At 38.8% G+C, this 23,019-nt stretch overlaps 2 protein-coding genes and 1 pseudogene across 7 annotated transcripts in view; 1 reads left to right on the top strand and 2 right to left on the bottom strand.

Annotated features, from left to right (window-relative positions):
* The window catches only part of LOC148369719 (IQ motif and SEC7 domain-containing protein 1-like), a 106,523-nt gene extending 104,575 nt beyond the window's left edge, over nt 1-1,948 (bottom strand). For 3 of the 4 annotated variants that reach the window (XM_088331871.1, XM_088331872.1, XM_088331866.1), the window contains exon 1: nt 1,706-1,942. The gene's annotated coding sequence lies outside the window, so the exon portion shown is untranslated. Of the gene's footprint in view, nt 1-1,705 lie in introns of all 4 variants that reach the window. The other variant, XM_088331867.1, reaches the window with a different exon arrangement.
* Nucleotides 1,949-8,052: 6,104 nt separating this feature from the next.
* On the bottom strand, nt 8,053-19,429 carry LOC148369720 (L-rhamnose-binding lectin SML-like). 3 transcript variants are annotated; one of them, XM_088331879.1, is made up of 9 exons: nt 19,184-19,428; nt 14,554-14,586; nt 14,419-14,487; nt 14,153-14,288; nt 10,499-10,608; nt 10,382-10,426; nt 8,973-9,105; nt 8,670-8,773; nt 8,053-8,606 (listed from the first exon to the last, which is right to left on the bottom strand). In XM_088331879.1, the coding sequence occupies exons 1-9, from the start codon at nt 19,209-19,211 to the stop codon at nt 8,536-8,538; spliced, it is 729 nt and encodes a 242-aa protein (XP_088188005.1). In that variant the 5' UTR covers nt 19,212-19,428; the 3' UTR covers nt 8,053-8,535. The 3 variants fall into 3 exon arrangements, with proteins under 3 accessions (XP_088188005.1, XP_088188006.1, XP_088188007.1); XM_088331880.1 differs by lacking the exon at nt 19,184-19,428 and adding an exon at nt 15,211-15,247; XM_088331881.1 differs by lacking the exon at nt 8,053-8,606 and having other exon boundaries at nt 8,662-8,773; nt 19,184-19,429.
* On the top strand, nt 11,834-11,954 carry LOC148369721 (U2 spliceosomal RNA; annotated as a pseudogene).
* Nucleotides 19,430-23,019: the final 3,590 nt, after the last annotated feature.

The following is a 23,019-nucleotide window of genomic DNA, read 5'->3' on the forward strand; positions in this document are numbered from 1 at the left end:
TTAACCCATCGCTTATTATGAAATACAATGTAACGACCAGTGTTGGAGTTAGAGACTAACGTGTTACAAAGGAACTATTTTAGGAATTATTTTTCTCCGTGACGTGTTAATAATTCTACTATCGTTACTACATAGTGCATTACTGCGTTATTCTGCTCGTCATTAAATGCAGGTCATGTATACCGATGTCCTCTTGCTGCTGAACACTCCTTCATCACTCTGATGTCACATACAACCTTCGATTCCGCTACCAGCAGGGTGGGCGTGTTAATATTTACATACAAAGTACAACTGAGTACAATTATGGTTTCTCAAGCACAAACCTTTGCTCCCGACTGTATATATTTGAATCCAAGCCGATTTTACAACTTTGAAATAAAAAACTCAAATCAGGGGTCAGCTTTTATGCTCATATTTTGTTGTGTGTCATCAGTAGCAAACGGTAGGCAGCGCGTTGGAAGGGGGTATGACTTATACAGGAAAAGCAAGCCAACCGGAAATAAATGCACAGATTTTGTGCTGAATTTTGGTCTTTTTATTTGTGAAATTATTTTTGCAATTCACCATGCCTGGAGAAAAAAGAAAACGCTTTTGACAGTACCCAGAAATGGAGAAGGAGATCTTTGAGTGGTCCAAAGCCGATATATATGGTGTGTCTCAGCTAAGTGTTCGTTTGCAGGCTCTCAAGATTGCACAAGCCAATAAATATGAAGTCTTCACCGCTTCCACAGGTAGGTGTAACATTTTTCTTCTATTTATTTTAATAGTGTGGCTATTTTAAAGCACGGGTCAGCTTCTATAAGAATTTAAATGGTGATTCAAAACTAAATAGCTACTTTTGCTATATAGCGCTACTTTTCTTTGTCAGTAGTCTTGGGTGGTTACTGAGTTACTTTTAAAATGAAGTAACTAGTAACTGTAACAAATTACAATTTTTCGATAACACGCTCAACACTGGTAATGAAATAGTAAAGTCTTTGTTTTAGGAATGTGTATCGAATCAGTAACCCTTCATTCTAACGAAAATGTATTTTGACTTTTTGTAGAAGAATGACTTGTTTCGCAAATATGTTGCTTGGAAATATGTTGCTTCTAAATGTCATAGCACTTTTGGTATGATATACTGACAATTAAGGACAGTCTCCAAGCTCTACCCTAAAAATATTTTCGCCTATTTATCCAAACAGTGTTTTTTTAAAATCTTTTTTTTAAAGTTTTCCATTGCATGTTTATGCTGTGTTTATGCTGGAGTGCCACGTAGCTGTAGAGCTAGTCTGTTAGCATGTATATATATATATATATATATATATATATATATATATATATATATATATATATATATATATATATATATATATATATATATATATATATATATATATATATATATATATATATATATATATATATATATAAATATATCTCATCTCATCTCATTAGCTACACCGCTTATCCTTAGTAGGGTCGCAGGGGTGCTAGAGCCCATCCCAGCAATCATCGTGTGGGCAGGGGACACCCTGAACTGGTTGCCAGCCAATCGCAGGGCACACAGGGACAGACAACTCACTCGCTCATTCACACCTAAGGACAATTATATATATATATATATATATATATACACATACACACACACATACACACACACACACACACACACACACACACACACACACACACACACAGCATGTCTATGAAAAAGACTCACCGTCACTGATGAAGATGATTCATCTCAGTAGCATCATGGCGGCACACCTCTGCAGTGTGTCCACCTCCATAATGCTAAAAAGGAAGAAAAAGACGGGGGAAAACAAGAACGAATAAGAAAAAAAGAAATAGAAGCCAGCCGCTATCGTCCCTGCTCATCAGCTCACACATGCAAGATGACTGCAGTAGCGGCTGCTTCCAAGATCTTCTCGGGGAGAGAGATGTCGCTTGCATGGGAAAAGCCACACTGATGACGAAGATGATGATGAGGATGCAGGCGAGAATAATTATACTGGTAATGAGGATAACAATGACTTTAAAACAGTTATCAATTTTTTTTTACAAAATACTAAAGAAAAAAGGGATCAGACAAAATGGCCCCCCAAAAAAACGACCCAGAAATCAACCAAAAACTGACCCAAAAACGAGCAAAAAAGACTTCTTCAAAAAAAGACCCGAAAACGACAAAAATGTCAAAATTACCGAAAATAACTCGAAAGCAATCTAAAAACATGACCTAAAAACGACAAAAAAGATCCCCAAAAGACCCAAAAAACGACAAAAATACAACCCAAAACAATGAATAGATAAATAAACTACTAGAATATGAACAAATGTCAACCAACAAAACTGAAAACTATTGAAAAATTATCAAAAAACACGAAAAAACGACTCATATACAAGCAAAAAAATGACCCTAAACCAGAATAAAAGACTGAAAAAATGCCCAAAAATAGCCATAAAAGGACCAGAGGACAAAAACGACCAAAAACTGGACCCTAAAGAAAGCAACCAAAAAATAAACTAAAACAACAGAAAAACAACAGAAACGGACTAAAAAATGACCTAAAATGACTCTGAAAACTAAAAATGACTACAAAATTTCCAAAGAACAAAAATAAATATACAGAAGAACTATCGCAAAGACCCTAAAAGAGGGATTCGAAAACCAAATGATGAACGCCCCAAAATCTAAAACAACAGAAAAATAACAAACCATGATTAAAATATCACCAAAAAATTACCCCCAAAACTAAAAGATGACTGCAAGATTACCAAAGAACAAAAAAGATTATGAACGACAGAAAAGACTTAAAAGGGTCACTCAAAAAAACAAATTAAATATAACCAAAATTTAAAAAAAAAAGGTCAGATAATGGACCACCCAAAAATGGTGCAAAACAACACCCAAAAATGACAGAAATACGACCCTAAAAACTAAAAAAATACTGGAAAAAATGACCAACATCCGACCTAAATACTGGCTAAAATTTGTCCTGAAAAACAACCCCAAAAAGTCCCAAACTTAACTAAAAAAGGAACAAAAACGACTGAAAAAGAATAAAACGGCAGGAAAAACGTCCCTAAAACAAACTAAAGTAGGGAAGAAAAACAACCAATAAGGAAAAACAGGACTGAAAACTGACCAAAAAATGACACCAAAAAGATTAAAACATGTCACTAAAAACAACCCCAAACAAACTAAAATAGGACTGAAAAACAACCAAAAGGAAAAAAGGAAATATGACCAAAAACGACCCAAGAAAAGATTAAAATATGTCTCGAAAAAGACCCAAAACAAACTCAGAAAAATTACTGCAAATGATAAAAAACGCCCAAAAAAGTATTAAAATATGTCCTGAAAAACGACCCCAAAAACGACCTAAAAACGTCTGATAAATGATACCAAAAAGTGACGCACAAAAACAAGACAGAAACACAACAAGACAAAAGACAGAAAAAAGACTGAAGAATTACCCCAAAAATCAACTGTAATATATATTATTATTATTATTATTATTATTATTATTATTATTATTACAAGAAAAAATGACCCCCCCCAAAAAAAACATAAATTAAAAAAAGACCCCCAAAAACCTAAAATAGGACCAAAAAAAACCTAAAAAGCAAAAAAGGACTGTAAAATGAAAATAACGGCCCAAAAATATGAAAATATTTCCTGAAATACGACCAAAAAACAAAATAAAAATTGGACAAAACAACGAGCAAAAAACAAAAAAACGACCTGAAAGAAAGTCTAAAAAAAAACATGCGGAAAAAAGGCACAAAAATGGACAAAGAAAGAAAATTGACAACCGGAAAAAGACCCTCAACACCCAAGTGTAAAAACAACCCCAAAAATTACCAAAGAAACGACTCCAAAAAAAAGGCCATTCCTCGACCAAAAAAAAAACCCTACACGATAGACAAACGAAAAAAATGACCCAGGGGTAGTTATTATTTCCTCTTTTTTTTACATCGCTAATTTTTTTTATTTTGAAAAGACAAGCCACTGCGATAATCCGCCGTTAACAATTTCTGCAATCTGCATCCACGGAGAAACGCTTGTCAATGACGTCACAGTGACGCCAGTATTCCCAAATTACGTCACGTTAATGAGAGGACGCAATGCGCCTGCGAAGGCGAGTTAGGACGCGTAGGTGTTTCACTGTTTTGGTGCCCAATTTTCACGCGTGGGCGCTTTAGTTTAATTTTCTCTTTAAGTTCGCGTGAGCAAATCTTGGCACATGATGCTTACTTAGCTTCACTATGTGTTGAGTGTTGCAATGCAGCAACTGTTTTTGGACTCACGATGGCAGCAAATTGATTTGTATTGAAGGACCAAAATGCAGTAACACTGCGTTTCGGAGAATTATTATAAGGGATCTTTCAATGATTAAAAGGACCGTGTGTAAACTCGTGGTTCATTCTGAAAAACAAAAACAAAAAAAAAGATTTAAATATCAGGCCAAAATACAAAAACGATGTGTTTATTTTTAGGTTGAGAATTTTGTATTTCTTTGACATAGCGGAATCCCTACCTAAAAGTCGCCGTCTTGTTTGTCTGACGTCTTGCTGTATTTGGCACTGTTTGGCATTAGACAATACAGTGCCATGTAGTGGTCAAATACAACACACTGGGGCTTTAAGAAAATAGCAGGCCTTTACCTGGGCAAACTAATACTGACAAAAAGAAAAAACAATCGCGGAGCGTCATTTGAACTCCTTAACAGTAGATGGCGATAATTCGCTGCAAATCTGCGTTCCCATTTTATACCACAGAAAAACACCAATAAAGTTGGTATACAAATGTTATTTATGAATTATGATCAAAAATATACAAACTATAACCTCCTTTATTAAATGCGTGTAGGCCAAGAAATGTATTTATTTGACATGAGGCTCACCTAGATGGAGCTGACATGAGTGTCTGGCATCTTACTGCTACGGGTACCCCCAAATGCAAAAACCTTGTGAAAGGATTGGCAAAAACTAAAAACAAACAAACAAAACAAAAAAACAATTAGCAAAATGGAGTGGTTTGGTCACTTTGAGTCTCCGTAATTAGTGTTCTTCCTTGTGCTTTTTAGCACTCGTTTTTAGTTGCACTACACATTCAGCAACATCTAGTAATCAAAATGCAGACATTTTGGATTAAAAAAGTTGCTTTTTTTCCGGTTTAAACTGTGGAATGCTTTCATTCAATACATTTTCGAAGCAGATTTTTTTTTTCTCAATTTGGGTCGCGGTTTATAATCCAGGTGGGACTGGGGTCCTGATGTCAGACCAGTTGAGAACCACTGAGCAAGACAATCTGGATTAGAGTTTTAATGAGCAAGCGAGATCAATCCAACAAGAAAACGATTTAATAAAAAATGTTTTTTAACAAAAACTGTTTCGCGATTCACATTCACGGATCCCTCAACCACCTGGATTGTAGGGGTGCCTCATCCTGTGGTTTGTCTTGGGCAAAGATAGCCTGGCATCACCTATCTGTTTCCAGGATGTATTTTTTTGGGTATGGGTATGCTCTTCCACATGAAACAGAGAGTACTGGTTAATACAGATACCAGTACCAGGAGACCCCCCCTGATCTGACTCAGATACAGCACCTTCATCATTTGGTCACCATGTTTTTCTGCGTAAAGCATCATACCATCATCAGAGATGAGCCGGACCCCAGCATTGACGGGCTGCGGCATGTGAAAATACTGATACTGGGGCAAAACTATTTTGTTTCAAATAACGAGTATCACATCGTAGAGTGATACCATTCCATCACTTGTGGCTTTCATATTTTTTGAAAAATAAATTTCGTAGTGATGACGTTACACGTCCCCACTGTAAATGACTGCATTTCAAATATATATTTACATTCAAATTATTTATATTGAACAAATAACCAAATAGATCAAAAATGTGTTGGTTCAGTCAAAAATATTTTAATGATTTGAAATAAGATTCAAGATTCAAAGTGTTTATTGTCATATGCACAGAAAGGAACCTCAATTCCCTGCACAATGAAATTCTGACTTTGCTGTCCACACAGTTGCCAGCGTAATAAAACTAAGAAACTATATGCAGATATACATAAAATTATATTACGAATGTCGAAAAGATAAAAATACAAGATTAACTCAGAGTTAAGTTACATAAATACATAAATAAATCAATAAAGTGGCTCCTTTAAGAAAAAAAACCCAGATCTAATATGTTTTAATGGGAGTACTTGTGACAAAACTAAAAATGTTACCATAGCAAGCAGAAGCCATTCAACAGAACGTCTACTTATACTTCAATCCATCCATCCATCCATCCATTATCTGCATCGCTTATCCTCAGTAGGGTCACGGGATTGTTGTAGCCCATCCCAGCAATCATCGGGCAGTGGGCAGGGGACACCCTGAACTGGTCGCCAGCCAGTAGCAGGGCACACAGGGACAGACAACTCACTGATTTACAAATTACTGAAATCTAATTTGTCTTTCAGATCCTGCTTTCCATTAACTGAAGTCCATCAAATCAACTTGAATGACTGAATACATGAAAGGCATCAAAAAACTTCACTCCAATATTTAAGAACTTGTGTGAAGGTTGTTACGCTTATGTTTCCCAGTAGTTGTATTTGGGGATGGTATTTTCATGTTCAGATGAAATGATTATGGAAAATTCCGGATGCATTGTACTTGTTGCCACAATTCAAGTAATTCTGATGGTTTGAACCTAGAGTTGAAGCTGAGCTACTTAGGTCTAAAATGTCAACATGACAGGTCAGAGGCCATTCTATATCCAAACGAAGGTAGATTAAATTTAAGCTAAATCTTTTCTCCCTAGTGTCGGAATTTCTTGTTAAATCAACACAAACTTCAATTAATCATCTGACTCCAATTTGTGACCTTTCCCAATCACCACTCATCCAAACAATTTGCGTGCTCTTTTCTGCATAGAAAGTTCTCCAGAAGCTGGCATTTTAACTCACGAGTGGATTTATTTCCAACACACAAATTAATACAGCTCTGCACGCTTCTCCTTCCAAAAGCCGACTCTTCTCCTTTTTCCGAGTTGCTGAGCAAAGAATCTCCTCCGCCACTTGGTTGGGTTCCATTGGTCTCCCGTTCGCGGAAGAATGGCGCGTCGACTCTGCCTGGTCGAGGCGCAGCCCGCTCCCATTGGTCTCCCGTCCCGGAAGAATGGCGCGTCAACCTCCTCCGCCTCGGCCCCCCAGACAGCTGGTCACTTCCCACTGCCTGAGAGCTGCCCCACTTTAAAGTCTACTCCAGAAAACTTTTGCACAAAACACAAAGTCCAACAGACACACCCAAATTCAAACTTCCGTATTCCTTTGCCGCCGAATGGCACAAATAACCAGATGTTAAGTGGCAACAAGGCATTCTGGCTACAAATTCATGTAATGTTTGTGAAAAAGGCTAATGTCCTGTATTGTGCTCTAATGTGTATGGAACACTTGGTCTTGACTCTGAACATTGTTTTTTTTTTAATATAAAGTAAAAACTGACTAATTAAACCGCAGTCAATTCTATTTACTAATGTGTAAAAGTGCATTTTTGTCACTGCAAAAATAATTGCACTTCATTAATCTTAATAGGTCACTGTAGCTCCCCCATCTCCAGAAATGGTGGACTAAGGTGTTGTTCATTGCATATAATTAACATTTACCAATATTAAATCTAAACCATATTCTAGCATCTGCTTGGTAACATTGGTCAGTGAACATTAACTGATACCAGGTAAACATCCAGGATTTTATGATCTGTCGCCAAATGAAGGCCATTCCAGAATGAGAAACTATAAGTGCATTGAACATTTTGTGATTTGTACAAAACAATTTGACTGCATTTAAAGTATTTTGTACTCTCGTTTCAAATAAATTCTTTCTATAAAGGCAATTGGGTCTAGTTTGTTCACAAATCTGGAAATTTGTAATTTCCAGTTCTCTAACTGGGTGCAATGTATGTGGTGGTGGTAATATCTGCCCTGTAGCATTCTTTGAGTCTGGTGTATCTCTGGATATCGTGATGAGCTGCATTGAAATAATCACACAGTAACTTGCATTGGTATATTTATTGAAAACAATTGCTCTCAATTAGTTCTACCAAAACCATTTTAAGACTGGGATGTCAAACTGTTTGCCTTTGGGGCCGAATTCAGACTTTCTGTATTCAATTGGGTAGGGTCAGTGACACTCAATTTTAGCTTTTTAGTATTATGCTTTTAATAACTTAGCCTATTTATTAGAATCATGGAGGTCGAGGAATATTTTCTTATCACGTGTATTGATGGGGAAAATATTTTCATATGAAGCATCGAACGTGTCAAATGCTTTTAACAATCTAAGCATTTTTTACCTGTACATGGTATATAAACTCAACACTGCCTTCTTGCGGTCAGAGAATATTTTGTTCTAATTTTTGTTTTTTTGGTACATGAAATTACCTGAATTTCTTTTTAAACCTGATTTGGTGCTGGGCCAGACTAACTGAATTTACGGACCTGGATTCTGCCCCCGGCTGTATGTTTGACATAACTTATTCAAAAGAGCTGAGATGAAGAATGTCGCGCACATTTCTTCAATTGTCCAGGTGCTTTAATGGTGCCAGGGGCTGCAAAAAGTACAGAGTTCAGTTTTCAGCAAGCTATGTTTAACGAACATATTAATTACTTACGCCGGCATGCATAAGCAACCTCCAAGTACTTGTAGGTTCCGCTACATGGGTCTCCAAACACTGCATTGTCGGCGGCGATCGTGCAGCTGTTTTCCCCATTGCACCTTAGGAGAAACAGAACTTCATAGAATGCTAACAACTTTTCTGCCTTCCACTAGGAAGTTCAATTGTGTTCCTGCAGGAGGAGTAACTGATTTACAACGCGCCTCTGCTTGGTTTTGTTTCATGCATGATGAAGGCATACGCGCCTGCTAATCCTGACTATTTTGTTACTGCAGTTTTTGTTCCCATGTGCAACTGTACCTGTCGGCGACAATGTCAGTTGGGTGCAGGCAGAGGACATTTTGGACCTGGCTCTGAGGTCTTTTGTAGCTACACGTGGTCCGGTCACGGCGCCCGTAATCGGCACCATAGACAGTGATTACTTGTCCTTTATCTGGCATGAACGTGAGGGAATGAAACTTGATCATTAAACTGTAACACGTCAATCCTGAGAGTTGGTCGGCAACTTTTTTGGACCACAGATCTGTTTAATGTCTGATTATATTCTTATGCCTTGGCCTAACATTAGTAATAACATTAACAAATATTAAGTTCAAACCAATCAATCGAGGATCTAGAAAAAGGCATTACAATTTTATCTTTATCACTATTTTTACTCACAGTACCACGTTGTACGTTTTTGACTGAAGTCTTTCCCCATTTATTGCCACTTGTCCTTCACAACCATGTGGGCTCAGGACAAAGACTAGGAACCTTCCCGTGGTGTCCGGCGAAGGGCTCTCTCCCGGGGGAGCCTTACGAATCCAACTCAATCCACTCAGACTCGCTCTCCTTATCTTTCTTGGTCCTCTCTCCTTTTTTGTCTCTCCTTTTCTCTCTTCCCCCTTTACACTCTTGTCTCTCATTTTCTCTATCCCTCTCTTTCGTACTCTCTCCCCACCTCCCTCACTCACTTTTCCCCCTTTTTGCGTTTTACTCTGTCTTTCTCTCTTTCTATCTGTCCCTCTCTTTCTCCCTTCTACTCTCCTCTCTCTGTTCTTCTTAGGGCGGGCGACTTCGAGAGCAACCCTGGCCCCCAGTCCAAATGCCAGTGGTGCTTTCGAACCATTCGCTGCGACCACACCCCAATCACCTGTACTACCTGCCCACGGGGCTCCCATGAATCATGCACCGGCCTGTCCGAACGTACTAATGACTTCAGAGGCTTCGTATGCTTGGTTTGCTTGGGTCAGACCCCGTCAGGCCTGGCGGCACAGGACAGTCGCAGCCCCCTCTCCTTCGGAGAACTACGGAGCCTCCCACGAGCGAGTCTAGCGCTACTAAGGATTACCTTAGGCGCCTTGAGTGTCTCAACAACAACAACAACAACAACAACAACCATGTGGGCTGGTGGTTAGGATTCGGGGCTCCCATTGCTGTGTATTGGGTTTGATTTCCATTACATCCCCTTCTGAGCAAGTCAATGATATCAGATTAACTGATCAATCATTGCTCAATTGCAGTGCTGTACTATAGTAAAACCTATGTGTAACGCACTCTCAAATGTTGATTTTTTTTTTTTTGGGGGGGGGGACGAATGCATGTACAGTATATACAATTAACAACAGTATGAGCAAAAAATAAGGTTTTGTTTTTGCTCTGCTGCCCGGTAGTTGCCGACCAATGTTGTTGAGCACGTAAAATACAACCGCAATCAAACATAGTCTCACCGCAGAACAAATGTGCCAGAGATGACTCGCACGCCACCACGCTAACTGTTCAAGCAGAAGGGAACAAAAATGAGGTGATACTCATTGTTATTGTGACATTTCACAGGAGTGACATACTTGCAGAAAGGCAGGTGAAATTGGTCTGCAAATATTTAAAAGTGCCTAGACAGGGATCAGGTGAGCGGAAATCTCCCGTGTTGGTGGAACACGTTTTTTTGCCGTTGCATCTGCAGACAACAAGAAAAAAAGACGGCACACACAGGTATTCAATACAACTCTGACATTGATGTGTTTGGCATTCACTATATAGTTGTCTTCAATAACATTAAACATATTCCTCAATTGATTTCTTTTAATATATTTGCAATTATGCTTTCTCTTTTTAAGCAAGTAGAAAAAAGTCATGTTCTAACACAAACCTCAAGAGCACTATACAAATAATAATAATATAATAATAATAATTTCCTTGTATTGTCATTCTGTGTAACAATGTACACAGAACGAAATGTCGATTGCACCTGACCCGTTTTAGCGAGCCGATGCAGCCGCAGCCAACAGAGGGCGCCGCCGACCACTTTTTAAGTGGTAAAGAAGGAATGAAAATAAAAAAACGGAATTTATAATACTATTACCGAGTATCTGATGATACTGGAGTAATGTATTGGTACTACCAAAAGAGGCTAAATTCAGTACAGTAATCCCTCGGTTATCGCGGTTAATGGGGACCAAAACCACCCGCGAAAAGTGAAAATCCGCGAAGTCTTGACGCCCCTTCCAAAATGCTTAAATTATTTGATTTTATTGTTATTATTATTTAGACTTGCAAAGCTCCGAACCCGCGAACGTGGAACCACAAAGTAGCGACGCCCCTTCAAAAATGGTTACGAAAAAAATATATATATATTTTTTTAATTATTTTATTTTATTGCTATTATTTTTTAGACCCGCGAAGCTCTGAACCCGCGAACGTCGAACCGCGAAGTAGCGAGGTCCCACTGTATAAGCTGCCCTCAAGTGGTAGTTTAATGATCAGAAATTAAGGTCATATTCAATGGGCGTTTGTTAACTATGGTTTCAACAAGAGATATATGTTGGAGTTTAAAAACATTTCTCACTTTTGTTGAGGTGTTTTTTTTTGGGAGGGAATGTCAGTTATTTTCTTTATTGAGCGAGGATAATTTTGCACCCGGTATCCCTATTGATCACTAAAATCAATCAACACAACCCAGGAGACAGATGGCTTCCTTCTGCCCAGTCAGGAGGACATTGCGGACTGCATCACAGCCATCAACATTATAGATTCTTCTCAACTTGGCAACCACCTCTTTGGTAGGCACTACAGTCTCCTAAAAGCAAGGACCAAAAGGCTCAGAAATGGTTTCTTCCCAAGGGCTATCACCACACTAAACCAGCATGTAAAACAGTGAAAAGAAGTGGGACATATTTTTCTTGATGTCTGTACCTCTTGCCATGATCTTTGATTTTTGCATTTCGGAGAAGGAATAAGAGCTTGCTCTGTCCACTCCACGCATCGGCCCGGTATTGCAGTACCTCCGGGAACGGTGCATTCGCAATGATCGCAGCAAGGCTTTAGGGCTAGGACTTTAGCTTGGCCTTTTGGCTGAGAGTAAGTGTCCCGGCTCCTAGGCTTTGTAGCGTATTATGAACTGACCGATAACGGATAATGGATAATGAATAACGAGGATAGAACAATAACCCTTAAAAACCCCCGTAAAACAGTGAAAATAAATATCTTGCACCTTATTTGGGATTTTTTTTGTTATTGCTGCTAAATATTATTGCACTGATTTTATTTGAACTACTGTTACAATGCACAATTGTTTCATTGCACTACCATAACTTGGGCCAGTCTCTAAGCACTACTTTGTAAATTTTTTTGCCGAAGGTATCATGGCCGTCTTTTGATATTTTTCTGAAGTCTCTTGTACAATATTGTTGCATATAGTGTTAATCAATGAGAAGAAAGACCATTCAATTAAAATTTCTATAAATGTATCAAACATCCTTGATAAAAAAGAAATAAAAATTGGGACAATATTTTAAACTAGGAAGGCAAAAGACAAGTTCCTGTTTTCAAATGATACCATGTAAAAGGAAACAACAACAGGGATTACACACGTGTTGGTAATTGCTACTACGTCTTACTTCAAAAAAGGAATGCAAAGAACCTATTTGAACTGATCCAGAGTCACAATAGGGGCGTGACTGGGCCAATCGTCTCTTTAAATACTAACATTATGTAAAAAGGTGCAAGGTGAGAGGTGGAAATTAATTTTTAGGTGCTGAGATTGAAATTGATGATGATAGTTTTATGTGTATCATTAGCCCAATCTCTTTTCCTCACTGCCGTTGCCTAAATTGTGAGGGTAATTCCCAATGGTGTGAAATAACGATGAAGTAACATTATTGGTTTGCAAGCCTTGGGCTATAAACATGTTGTGTAAAAAGGTGTGAGGTAACATGAGAGGTGGAAATAAATTTTAAGGTGCTGAGATTGAAATTGATGACAATTTTATGTGTGTCATTAGCCCAATCTCTTTTGCTCACTGCCGTTGCCTAGGTTGTGAGGGTAATTCCAAATGGTGTGAAATTGCGCAACGTGTTTCTCTTCCCCTTCTGAGGCAGAAGTCGGCAAACTCAAATGATTTCTTGAGGTTATTTTGTACGGGCTTGTAGCCCAAACACCTTAAGATTAGGCTAGTAGAATGATCCAAAGAAAAAGTCAACACAGAGGATTCCTTAGGAATATTGGATTACTTGGACCCAGCAGTGGTTAGCTCATTCGCCTAAAAGCGAAAGGTCCCTGGTTCGAGACCAGATGGAAACACGTGTAGGCCTGAAGAGGGATGGCCGCCACCATGCTGCACTTGCCCAAGACACACCACAGGAAATGGTGCCCCTACAAGGGATACAACCAACCAACCAACTAGTTTAAACAAGGCATTTGAGTTAAGAAGCATTAGCCACCTGTTTTTATCCATCTATTGGAGAAGCATTGACAGTTGGTTTTGGAGACTCCAGCTCATGACTAATCTGAGTGAAATATTGGGATCTTTCTTGTTATGGTCTGAAAGAGTAGAATGTCTTTCTTGGCAAGGAACTGAATAAGCAAAACCAAAAGTGTTGAGTCGACTTTATTGGGGCAGTTTTCACATCTGGAGTAACCTACCTGACTTCATGTAAAATATGTTAATAAGCAATGTCTTTCTGGTCTGGGATTCCTTTTCACTTTTACTTGTTTTTTTTATTTTTTTTTCTTTTGTCCCATTTTATTTTTTTATTTTTCCCCTTTTTCATTTTTAAAATATTATTTTTTCCCCCTTTTCCTTTTTCTCTTCCCTTTTACATTTTCCAAACATATTTTTCTCTCATTTTACCATTTTGGTTGTTTATTTTATTTCCTTTTTTCTTTACTCCCCTCCCCCCTTTCTTTGCCAAAGGCTCAGCAAAAAGCGAGGAAAAATAATGTTGTGTTTTGATCGTTTTGAGTGCCTGTGGTTTGTATTCATCCTTGTGCTTCTCAGCACCCATATTCGGTTGCATAACATCACACACAGACATGTAATGGCCAACTATTACACACTGCACCTTTAATGTTTATATCCTGTTATTTATGAGTCTTGGTTTTATGGATATTGGTTCTGTGGATTTTGTATGTAATTATTGAGTGAATGGATGCTCTAAATGAAGTTGTGTTGGTCTTTGAGAATGACAATAAATATTCTTACTTTGAAAACAGTGTATACATACCTCATCTTTAGATCTTCCAAGGTGCCCTGCTGAGCACACTGAGTATTCATCACCTGGTTAGGAGGTACTCCCTCACTGCAAACCGCTGCACTTGAACGGCCATATAGAGCCTCATTCACACTGATGACTCCATATTCTGTCACATAGAAGAATAAACAGCATTCATGCCAGGACTTGAACTGCACTTTTGTGGCAGGCTATCAATGCAAAGATCTCTTCAAAAAATAAAGCAAATCAATGTTATGTCAGTCAGGTTGAAGCTTTACCACAATTTAAGAGATGAACAGCCAACGGTTCTGTATCGCAGGTGGTTACTTTCTCCTCACAGCCGACAACTGTTAAAACAGAAAGGATTGTTTAGGAAAGCATGACTTTTGCTCCGACTGAAATTCGATAGTCACCTGTATCGAAGAGAAAACAGGTTGCTGTCAACACTGGAAAACAGAAAACTGTTTAGTTACATTTGAAGGACAGAAATATGTTTGTGTACATTGTGGACGTATCACATCACTTGCTTCGCTACACTGCATAAAAAAAACATGGTCCCATTGGCAGTTGTATTCGTTGTAATGGTTATGGAAGGCAATAACACAGAAAGCAAGACACACAAACATAGCTCAAGACAAAACAAAAACAGCTCGTCATCTGATAAGACTAAAATAGCAAGTCTTCCGAAACCGATGCTGTACTATTTTAAGATATTGTATACGTGAGTAAACAGACCAAATCGCCGACAGGAGTTTTAATTTAAGCTAGTCGTGATGGAGCCATTTCAAAATCATTGTCCCATCGCATCGTGAAACGTTTTCAATGGAGAAGTTACATTCCTAGATAAGTCCATGCTCTTGATGACGATGATCCAGACCTAAGAGTACAGTATTGCCAGTGGCACAAGAAGGGTGAGCGAGTAATGTGCGAAACATCAATAAAATTCCTTTTTAGGCTTTAAGTGTTGAGTCTTCAATATATGTTATTAAAATGAGGTATTCCGTTTGTTGGATAAATTATGTATTTTCATTGGAACCAATTTATTTGAGTATTTGTTTATGATCCCTTACTTTTTGAAGGAACCATTTCGTTTTTGTATCCATTTAGTTATTTATTAATTCAAATAAATGAATAATTTGAATGAAATGACAAAAAATATGCAAAACGCAAAGTACTTTATTTGACAAAGAGCCTTTGAGCCTTTGATATGTCACAAGAGCAAAGAACGTAGCGTCATCACCGCGGTTAGTTTTTCAACAACAAAAAATAAGAAAGTGGTGCAATGTGTTATGTATGTGTAACGGGTGTAATAATAACTTTTGTTTTATTGAAATTCCTGCTCAAATATGTTGTATAGTTTCTGTTTAAGTGTCCTGCGATGTTGAGTCCAACAGTTATACCTGCTGGTATGGGGTAGGGTTTGGTTTGGCTTTAGACTGCGACGGGAAGGGGGGGGTTTTTGGCAGTCTACAACGAGCTGTCAACGGTAAGACACGATCTTTTGGTGCTCCGCAAAAAGTTAATTTTATTGCCACTATACACCATAAACATGATATATACAGGATATCTTTTGACACGCGAACCTCTCGACGTGACGCGTCGCCCCTGATCGACGTCGGGTTTTTTAGACCCAACTGCTGTGTTGGGAGTCATTAGGTGACCAAACCCCCCAATTCCAACCCTTTATGCCGAGCCACAAGCAGGGAGGCAATGAGTACCAATGTTGTAAGTCTTAGGTATGACTCTGCCGAGGCTTGAACCAGCGACCTCCCAGTCTCGGAGCAGGCGCCCTATCAAATCTCTCAACATGCACAGTAATATGATTGATGTTGTCAAGCTGTTTGGATTTATTTTCGTTTTGTTTCTGTCGCCTTTTACGTTAGTTTTGACGGACGTTGCATGTTGTGCTAAAATGCTAATTCCCCTTATAGAGATCAAAAAGATCAAAGCCAGCAGAGAAGCTTACCACCTGTTGTGACTCATTCATTTGCAGGTAAATTGTACCCGTTTTTATACTCATTATTGTTATTATTCCTATTTTTTCATATATATATATATATATATATATATATATATATATATATATATATATATATATATATATATATATATGTATATATACATACAAAGGATGATGTTGGTTGAAATTCAGACTAAAGAAAATATGTTGAATTCATTGTAAACGTTAAAAAAACACTATACGATCTCTTGCTAAAAGTATCGGGTTAAAATGGATGTAAAAATGTATTGTGATGGTTGATATTCTAAAATGTATTTTATGTAAACTGAAAAGAAAGCTCTTTGATATGTTTAGAGCAGTTTACAACGAGCTGTCAACGAGATCAAAGAGATCAAAGCCAGCAGCGAAGCTTACCACGTGTTGTGACTCATTCATTTGCAGCAACTGTAATAAAAACCTCATCACCCTTTTTATATATGTATATGAGAAAATAGAAATAATAACAATAATGAGTATAAAAACAGGTACAATTTACCTGCAAATGATTGAGTCACAACACGTGGTAAGCTTCTCTGCTGGCTTTGATCTCTTTTATCTCTATAGGGAGAATCAGCATTTTAGCACAACATGCAACGTCCGGCAAAACCAACATAAAAGGCAACAGAAACAATACAAAAATAAATCCAAAAAGCTTGCCAACATCAATCACATTACTGTGCATGTTGAGAGATTTGTCAGCTGTGGCTTTAATGTTTAAAATTAACTTTTTGAGGAGCACCAAAAGATCGTGTCTTACCGTTGGCAGCTCGTTGTAGACTGCCAAAAACCCCGCCTTCCGGTCACATGTCAAAAGCCAAACCAAACCCGACCCCATACCAGCAGGTGGCGCTGTTGGACTCATCATTGCAGGACACTTACAACAAAACTATACAACATATTTCAGCAGGAATTTCAATAAAACAAAAGTTATATGAATAATGCGATACTCAAATTTTTCCTCCAAAAATTGTTTATTCCCAATGGTTTAGGTCCTAAATCCTAAATTTTAGGATCTGGTACCTGCCCAAGACACACCACAGGAAATGGTGTCCATACGAGCTGTGTGTTGAAGGGATTCAAGCACGTGATTGGTCAATATGCATTTATTTTTAGAGATTCTTTGTTGTTGACTTTAAATTTGTTGAGTTTATCAAACGTTAAATTAAATTCATATTGTTTTGTATTTACAATTTATTCTTGTGTAGCTGTAAATATTTTAATTTATATTCCTATGTTTTTCAGGGAACCTATGCAATTTATATTTTGTTGTGTCGAGGGTTTTTCCAGGGATTCAGGTCACTTCAAAGTTGCTTTGTAAAAATAAAAAAAGGTTAAACCTATAAATGAGTTAAAAGTTAAAAAAAAAATCATATTATAACTGACTTGTATAATATATTTTTTAGATTAATACGTCATTCTGTGCATAGTGTTACACAATAATTGGGAACATATCGATCAACGCAACAAAACAAAATACCCCCAATAAGCAGGTTAGCGCCTTACATGGCTGCAAGGCCGCTATTGGGAAATGCGGAGCACATTGTAAAGCGCTTTGGGAAGTCATTGACTTGAAAAGCGCTGTATAAATGCATTTCATCATCATCATCATCAACAAAGTCTGCAGAGACGTTTGGGAGCAAAATGAGACAGCTCTTTTAAGTGAGTCGAACTGAAAGAGCCGGATGGAGCTGAAATTCACATCACTACAATGAAAGGACAACTGTTCCTCTTCTAGTGCAATGAAAAATATATACCCTGAAATAAACCAAAACGACCTTGTCAGAATGATGTCATAAACTTTGCTCTTTTTAAGTTTTTATGTAAAAACAAAATGAAATATGTATTAATACATTAAAAGTGTGATTAGAAATGTTAAAAGATTGAGAAAAGGTTGAAAAACACAATCTCATAATACCAGTGCCTTGTTTTAAAAGCACAAAAGAATTTGTAGTTCTTGACAGAAAGACATGCAAGTATAATGCCTAGTGAAAAATACATTATGTCGTATTGCCATATTTCAGGCTTCAAACTTAAAGCTCATAAACTGAAAATATTTTCTAATAATAAAAGTGGAACCAATAGAGGATAAAATTATTAATATGGAGGTGTTAAAACGACCAAGCCAAAGTCCAGACCTCAATCCTATAGAGGATTTGTGGTCAAGTCAAGTCACCTTTATTTGTATAGCCCTTAATCACAAGTTTTTAGTATTGGTAACCAATGCAAAATCCATTGCAGTCTGGTCATCCTGGAAGGGAGCTTACCACTTGCGAGGCCCTTTCTTTCCCCTAAGTTTCTTATTTTCCTCCTGTTAAAGTTTTGAGTTTTCCCTTGCCTGCATGTTGGTTTCAGATCAGGGGATGTGTATAATTGAGGTCTGATCTGAAAAATGCTGTGCACAAACACTCACCATCAAACCTTAAGGAACTTTTGTTGTTTTGTAAGGAAGAATCTTCAGTTTCTAGATGTGCAAAACTTTTAGAGACATACACACAAAATCTGGCTGTGACCACAGCATAAAGAGTTTGTACAAAGTATTAACTCAATCGGGGCCAATATTTTTTGCCATAATAATTTTCAACTTTCAATTTTGAATGTGAATACATTTTGTTTCTTTTTACAGTGGTGTATCACATGTTGTTAATTCTTAGAAAATGTTTTGAGTTTTTATCAATGAAGTTGAAGCCTGGAATATAATTATATACCAAAAAAAGTCTTGATAAAAAGGTAATTTTGTAAGGCTGTAAGTATTAAAACATTACAAATACAAGCAAGGTTAGGAAAAAGTTGAGAAAAGATTTAGAAACACTGGTCTCATCATACCCTCACCTTGCCTTAAAACGACAAAACAGCTATTTCTTAAGAGAAATGCATGCAAATATAAATTATGACAATTAACACAGCAAGCGATCAATAATCTAAATGTATCCACTCTCTTTTTTTGGATTTGCACAAACTTGTGAATAATCCCCCTCGGTCTGTTCCTAAATGTTTGTAGTTAAGAAATGACATGGAATAAATGTATATCAGTTGTGAATACTCACACAGCACGGATCTGAAGAAGGAAAGCATTTTTCACGACTGATTTAAGGAGAAAACTTGAAGTTGTATTTATAAAGCTGTCTAGGAATCCACTAGAACTGGTATGGCAAAAGATAACCAACCCATTAATTGTTTTAGCCCTACCTTTTTGGCCCCTAAATAAGTCACAAAACAAGTTCAAGATCCAAATTGAAGTTTATCTCTGGGTGTTACTGCTCCACTTCCTGACACTAAAAGCTCACCTTAAATGTACCCGTCAGTTTTGTTTTTCAACTGGCCGATTTTCGGTAAGCCTTGTGGTCGCAGCAGAAGCAGAAGCGAGAGTCATCAACGTTTCATAGAGCCGGGCCATTACTGAATAGTTGACGTATATAAAATGATTTTACGGGACAGATATGATTGTACACCAGGCCGGATGTCAAGTCAAGTCAAGTCATTTTTATTTGTATAGCCCTAAATCACGAAGAGTCTCAAAGGGCTTCACAGATTGTTACACTATATTACACAAACTATTTTCAACCGACAAGAGGAGTAGGTTATTCGTATGCAATGGAGTAGAAGTGAGTTTTAAGTTTAGATTTAAACATTTCCACTGAGGTTGCAGATCGAATCTCAGGGGGAAGAGCATTCCACAGCACCGGTGCCCGGATGGAGAACGCTCTCGAACCAGCAGAAGACTTCCTTGCTCTCGGGATCATCAGAAGACCAGCACTCTCAGATCGTAGGCTTCGGACCGGGACATAGTGGCAGATCAGATCTGAAAGATAAGAGGGAGCAAGTCCATGTATGATTTTGTACAATACTAAGAGAACTTTGAAGTCACATCTTTGGCTAACTGGGAGCCAATGCAGGTTAGCCAAAATCGGTGTTATGTGATCGTACTTTTTTGTCCTAGTTAAAAGCCTCGCTGCGGCATTTTGTACTAGCTGAAGAGACTTGATTCTGGACTTCGGGAGACCGGAGAGTAGTGCATTGCAGTAATCGAGACGGGAGGTAACAAATGCATGAATTATTGTTTCCGCATCAGACTGAGACAGTATTGAACGGATTTTAGCAATGTTGCGAAGATGGAAGAAGGCAGTTCTAGTAATTTGCTTTACATGCATCTCAAAGGATAGATCGGGGTCAAATATGACACCTAAATTTTTAACTGAGTCACTCTGTGTGATGTGACATTTGTCAATGTTCACAGCAGTTTTTGAGAATAAGTCCCGGCATTTAGAAGGACCAATGACTAACATTTCGGTCTTTTCAGAGTTAAGACGCAAGAAATTGAGTGACATCCACTCTTTTATCTCAGTGAGACAGGCCTCCAAATTTCCACAGTTTAGTGTGGAAGATTCCTCTAACGGAAGATATAGTTGAGTGTCGTCTGCGTAGCAGTGGAAGCTGATATTGTACTTGCGAATAATATCACCTAATGGAAGCATGTAAATGTTGAAAAGTAGGGGGCCGAGCACTGAACCCTGCGGAACACCGCAGGTAACATTAAAGGGCTCAGATGTCGTTTCACCATATTTAACACAGTGCGTCCTATCTGAGAGGTAAGATTTGAACCACGAGAGGACGGCTCCTGAGAGACCAATCCATTTTTCCAACCGTTCTAGTAGGATATTGTGGCGCACTGTGTCAAAAGCAGCACTAAGATCCAGCAGCAGCAAAAGTGATGAAGCGCCAGAATCCATTGACATTAGGAGATCATTTGATACCTTGATCAGAGCTGTCTCAGTAGAGTGGTTAGCCCTGAATCCTGTGGCCCGCGGGACGTGAGTTTGACTCCTATGGATTAGATTGAAACAAAAGGTAAAAACATCCACCATAAAACATAAATGTTTCACATTTGAAATGAATTGATTCACGTAGAAGCATTCCATTATCATTTTGCAATGTCGGATTAATTTTCCGCATTTCTGGTTCTAGAAAAGTTATTCTTGATGATTTTGTTTTAATTGTATTTTTTGTTACATTGTTGCTTTGTCTCTCTTGACTTCTGTTCTGAAACAGTAGTCTCTCTTCAGTCGTATTAACCCAGTATGGGATGGAAATCAGCACAGAATAAACAATTATGACCGAAAGCACAGAATAAACAAGTAATGACCAACAATCCCCGAGTTATCACCACAAACATCAACATTTGAGTTTTTTCTTGCCCTCATGTAGTTTTTAGACCCGGGGATGGTGTAATAATAATCTGTAGTTTGCAATAATCTGTGTTCTGTGAAGCCCTTTGAGACTCCTTGTGATAAAGGGCTATACAAACAAACACGACTTGACTTTTTGTCTCGAGAGACAACGGACTGCGCAATATGGGGCAATGTCGTATATGACTGAACAGTCCGATTCTTGAATGACAGTCTTTGTCGCTGTGCTTGCATGTAAAGGCTTTCAGTGGTGCAGGTGCATAGGTTGCTCTCTCTCTTCGCTGTTGGCCTTCATCCTGCCACTGCTGGTCCCTCTTCTAATGTACCCTCCGCAAGCCAGTTCTGACAGCGTGTCTCCAGGTGCTACAGTCAGCAGTAGCAGCTTCCCATGAGTTTGGGTCAATCTCAGCTGCCTTCTTGTTCCTTTTTCACACATCCCTAAAACGCAGCATTGGGCGGCCAACTGGTCGGAAGCCTGATGCGAGTTCGCCATAGAGGAGATCTTTTGAGAGCCGTCCGTCATCCATCCGACGAAATTGGCCAGGCCGACGAAGCGCCTTTGTGACAGCATCGCAAACATGCGTTGGGAGTTTGCTCTTTCGAGTACGTCAGCATTGGGAACTCTTTCCTGCCACGAGATGCTCAGGATGCGTCGCAGGCCGCGCATGTGGAAGCTTTTGAGGTGTCGCTCCTGACGGGTGTAGGTTGTCCAAGTCTCACTGCCGTAGAGTAAGGATCTCAACACACAAGCATTGCACACAGAGACCTTGGTGTTTGTGGTGAGCTTGGGATTTCCCCACACTCTCTTGGATAGTCTCACAATGGCAGATGCTGCTCTTCCAATCCGTTTGCTGATCTCTTTGTCAAGAGACAGGTTGCTGGAAATTGTTGAGCCGAAGTATGTAAAGTCCTCGACTACTCCTAGGGTGAAGTCTCCAAAGCAGATGCTGAGTACATTGCTAACGCCCTCGCCATGATGTTTGTTTTCTTTAGGCTCATAGTAAGGCGGAATTTCTTGGAAGGTGCGGGGCAGACAGCTGAGTTATTTCTTAATTATGATGGGGAATTGGGCAGAGGATGCGCCGCCAAACTGCACTGTGCCTTTCATGTCCTCATGGAAGGAAGCAATCATGCTTAGCAACTTTGGTGGACACCCCATTTTATGCAAGAGCTTGAACATGCTTTCGACCTAGTCAACAGGGAAGCCCTCTGACAAAAAGGCCTCTTCTGTCAGGTCCACAAAGGCAATGTACGATGCCTGCTCTTATTCCCGACCTTTTTCCTGAAGATGCCTCACAGTGAAGATCATGTTGGTGGTTGATCTCTCGGCTCTGAAGCTACACTGTGACTCTTGGTAGACTAGCTTGGCCACCAGCCGCAGTCTTTTTAAACCCTAACAAATGCCTTTCCTATGATCCTCAGCAGCGATATGCCTCGATAGTTATTGCAGTCGCTTTGGTCCCCTTGTTCTTGTCGAGGGTGATGATGTTTGCATCGCGTATGTCGTGGGGAACTGCTCCTTCCTCCCAGCACCGGCAGAGTAGGACATGGAGTTGTTGGAGGAGGGTATGCTTGGCTCACTGCAGAACTCCTATTGGGATTCTGTCGTTTCTTGGAGCTTTGCAGATGGCTTTGCTCGGCTCTTCTTAAGTGGGTGGTTTGTCAAGCTCTTCCATGACAGGCATGCTGGGGGTGCT

Source organism: Urocampus carinirostris, chromosome 3, assembly GCF_059441175.1.
Source record: "Urocampus carinirostris isolate Australia breed hairy pipefish chromosome 3, RoL_Ucar_1.0, whole genome shotgun sequence".
Taxonomy (NCBI): domain Eukaryota; kingdom Metazoa; phylum Chordata; class Actinopteri; order Syngnathiformes; family Syngnathidae; genus Urocampus; species Urocampus carinirostris.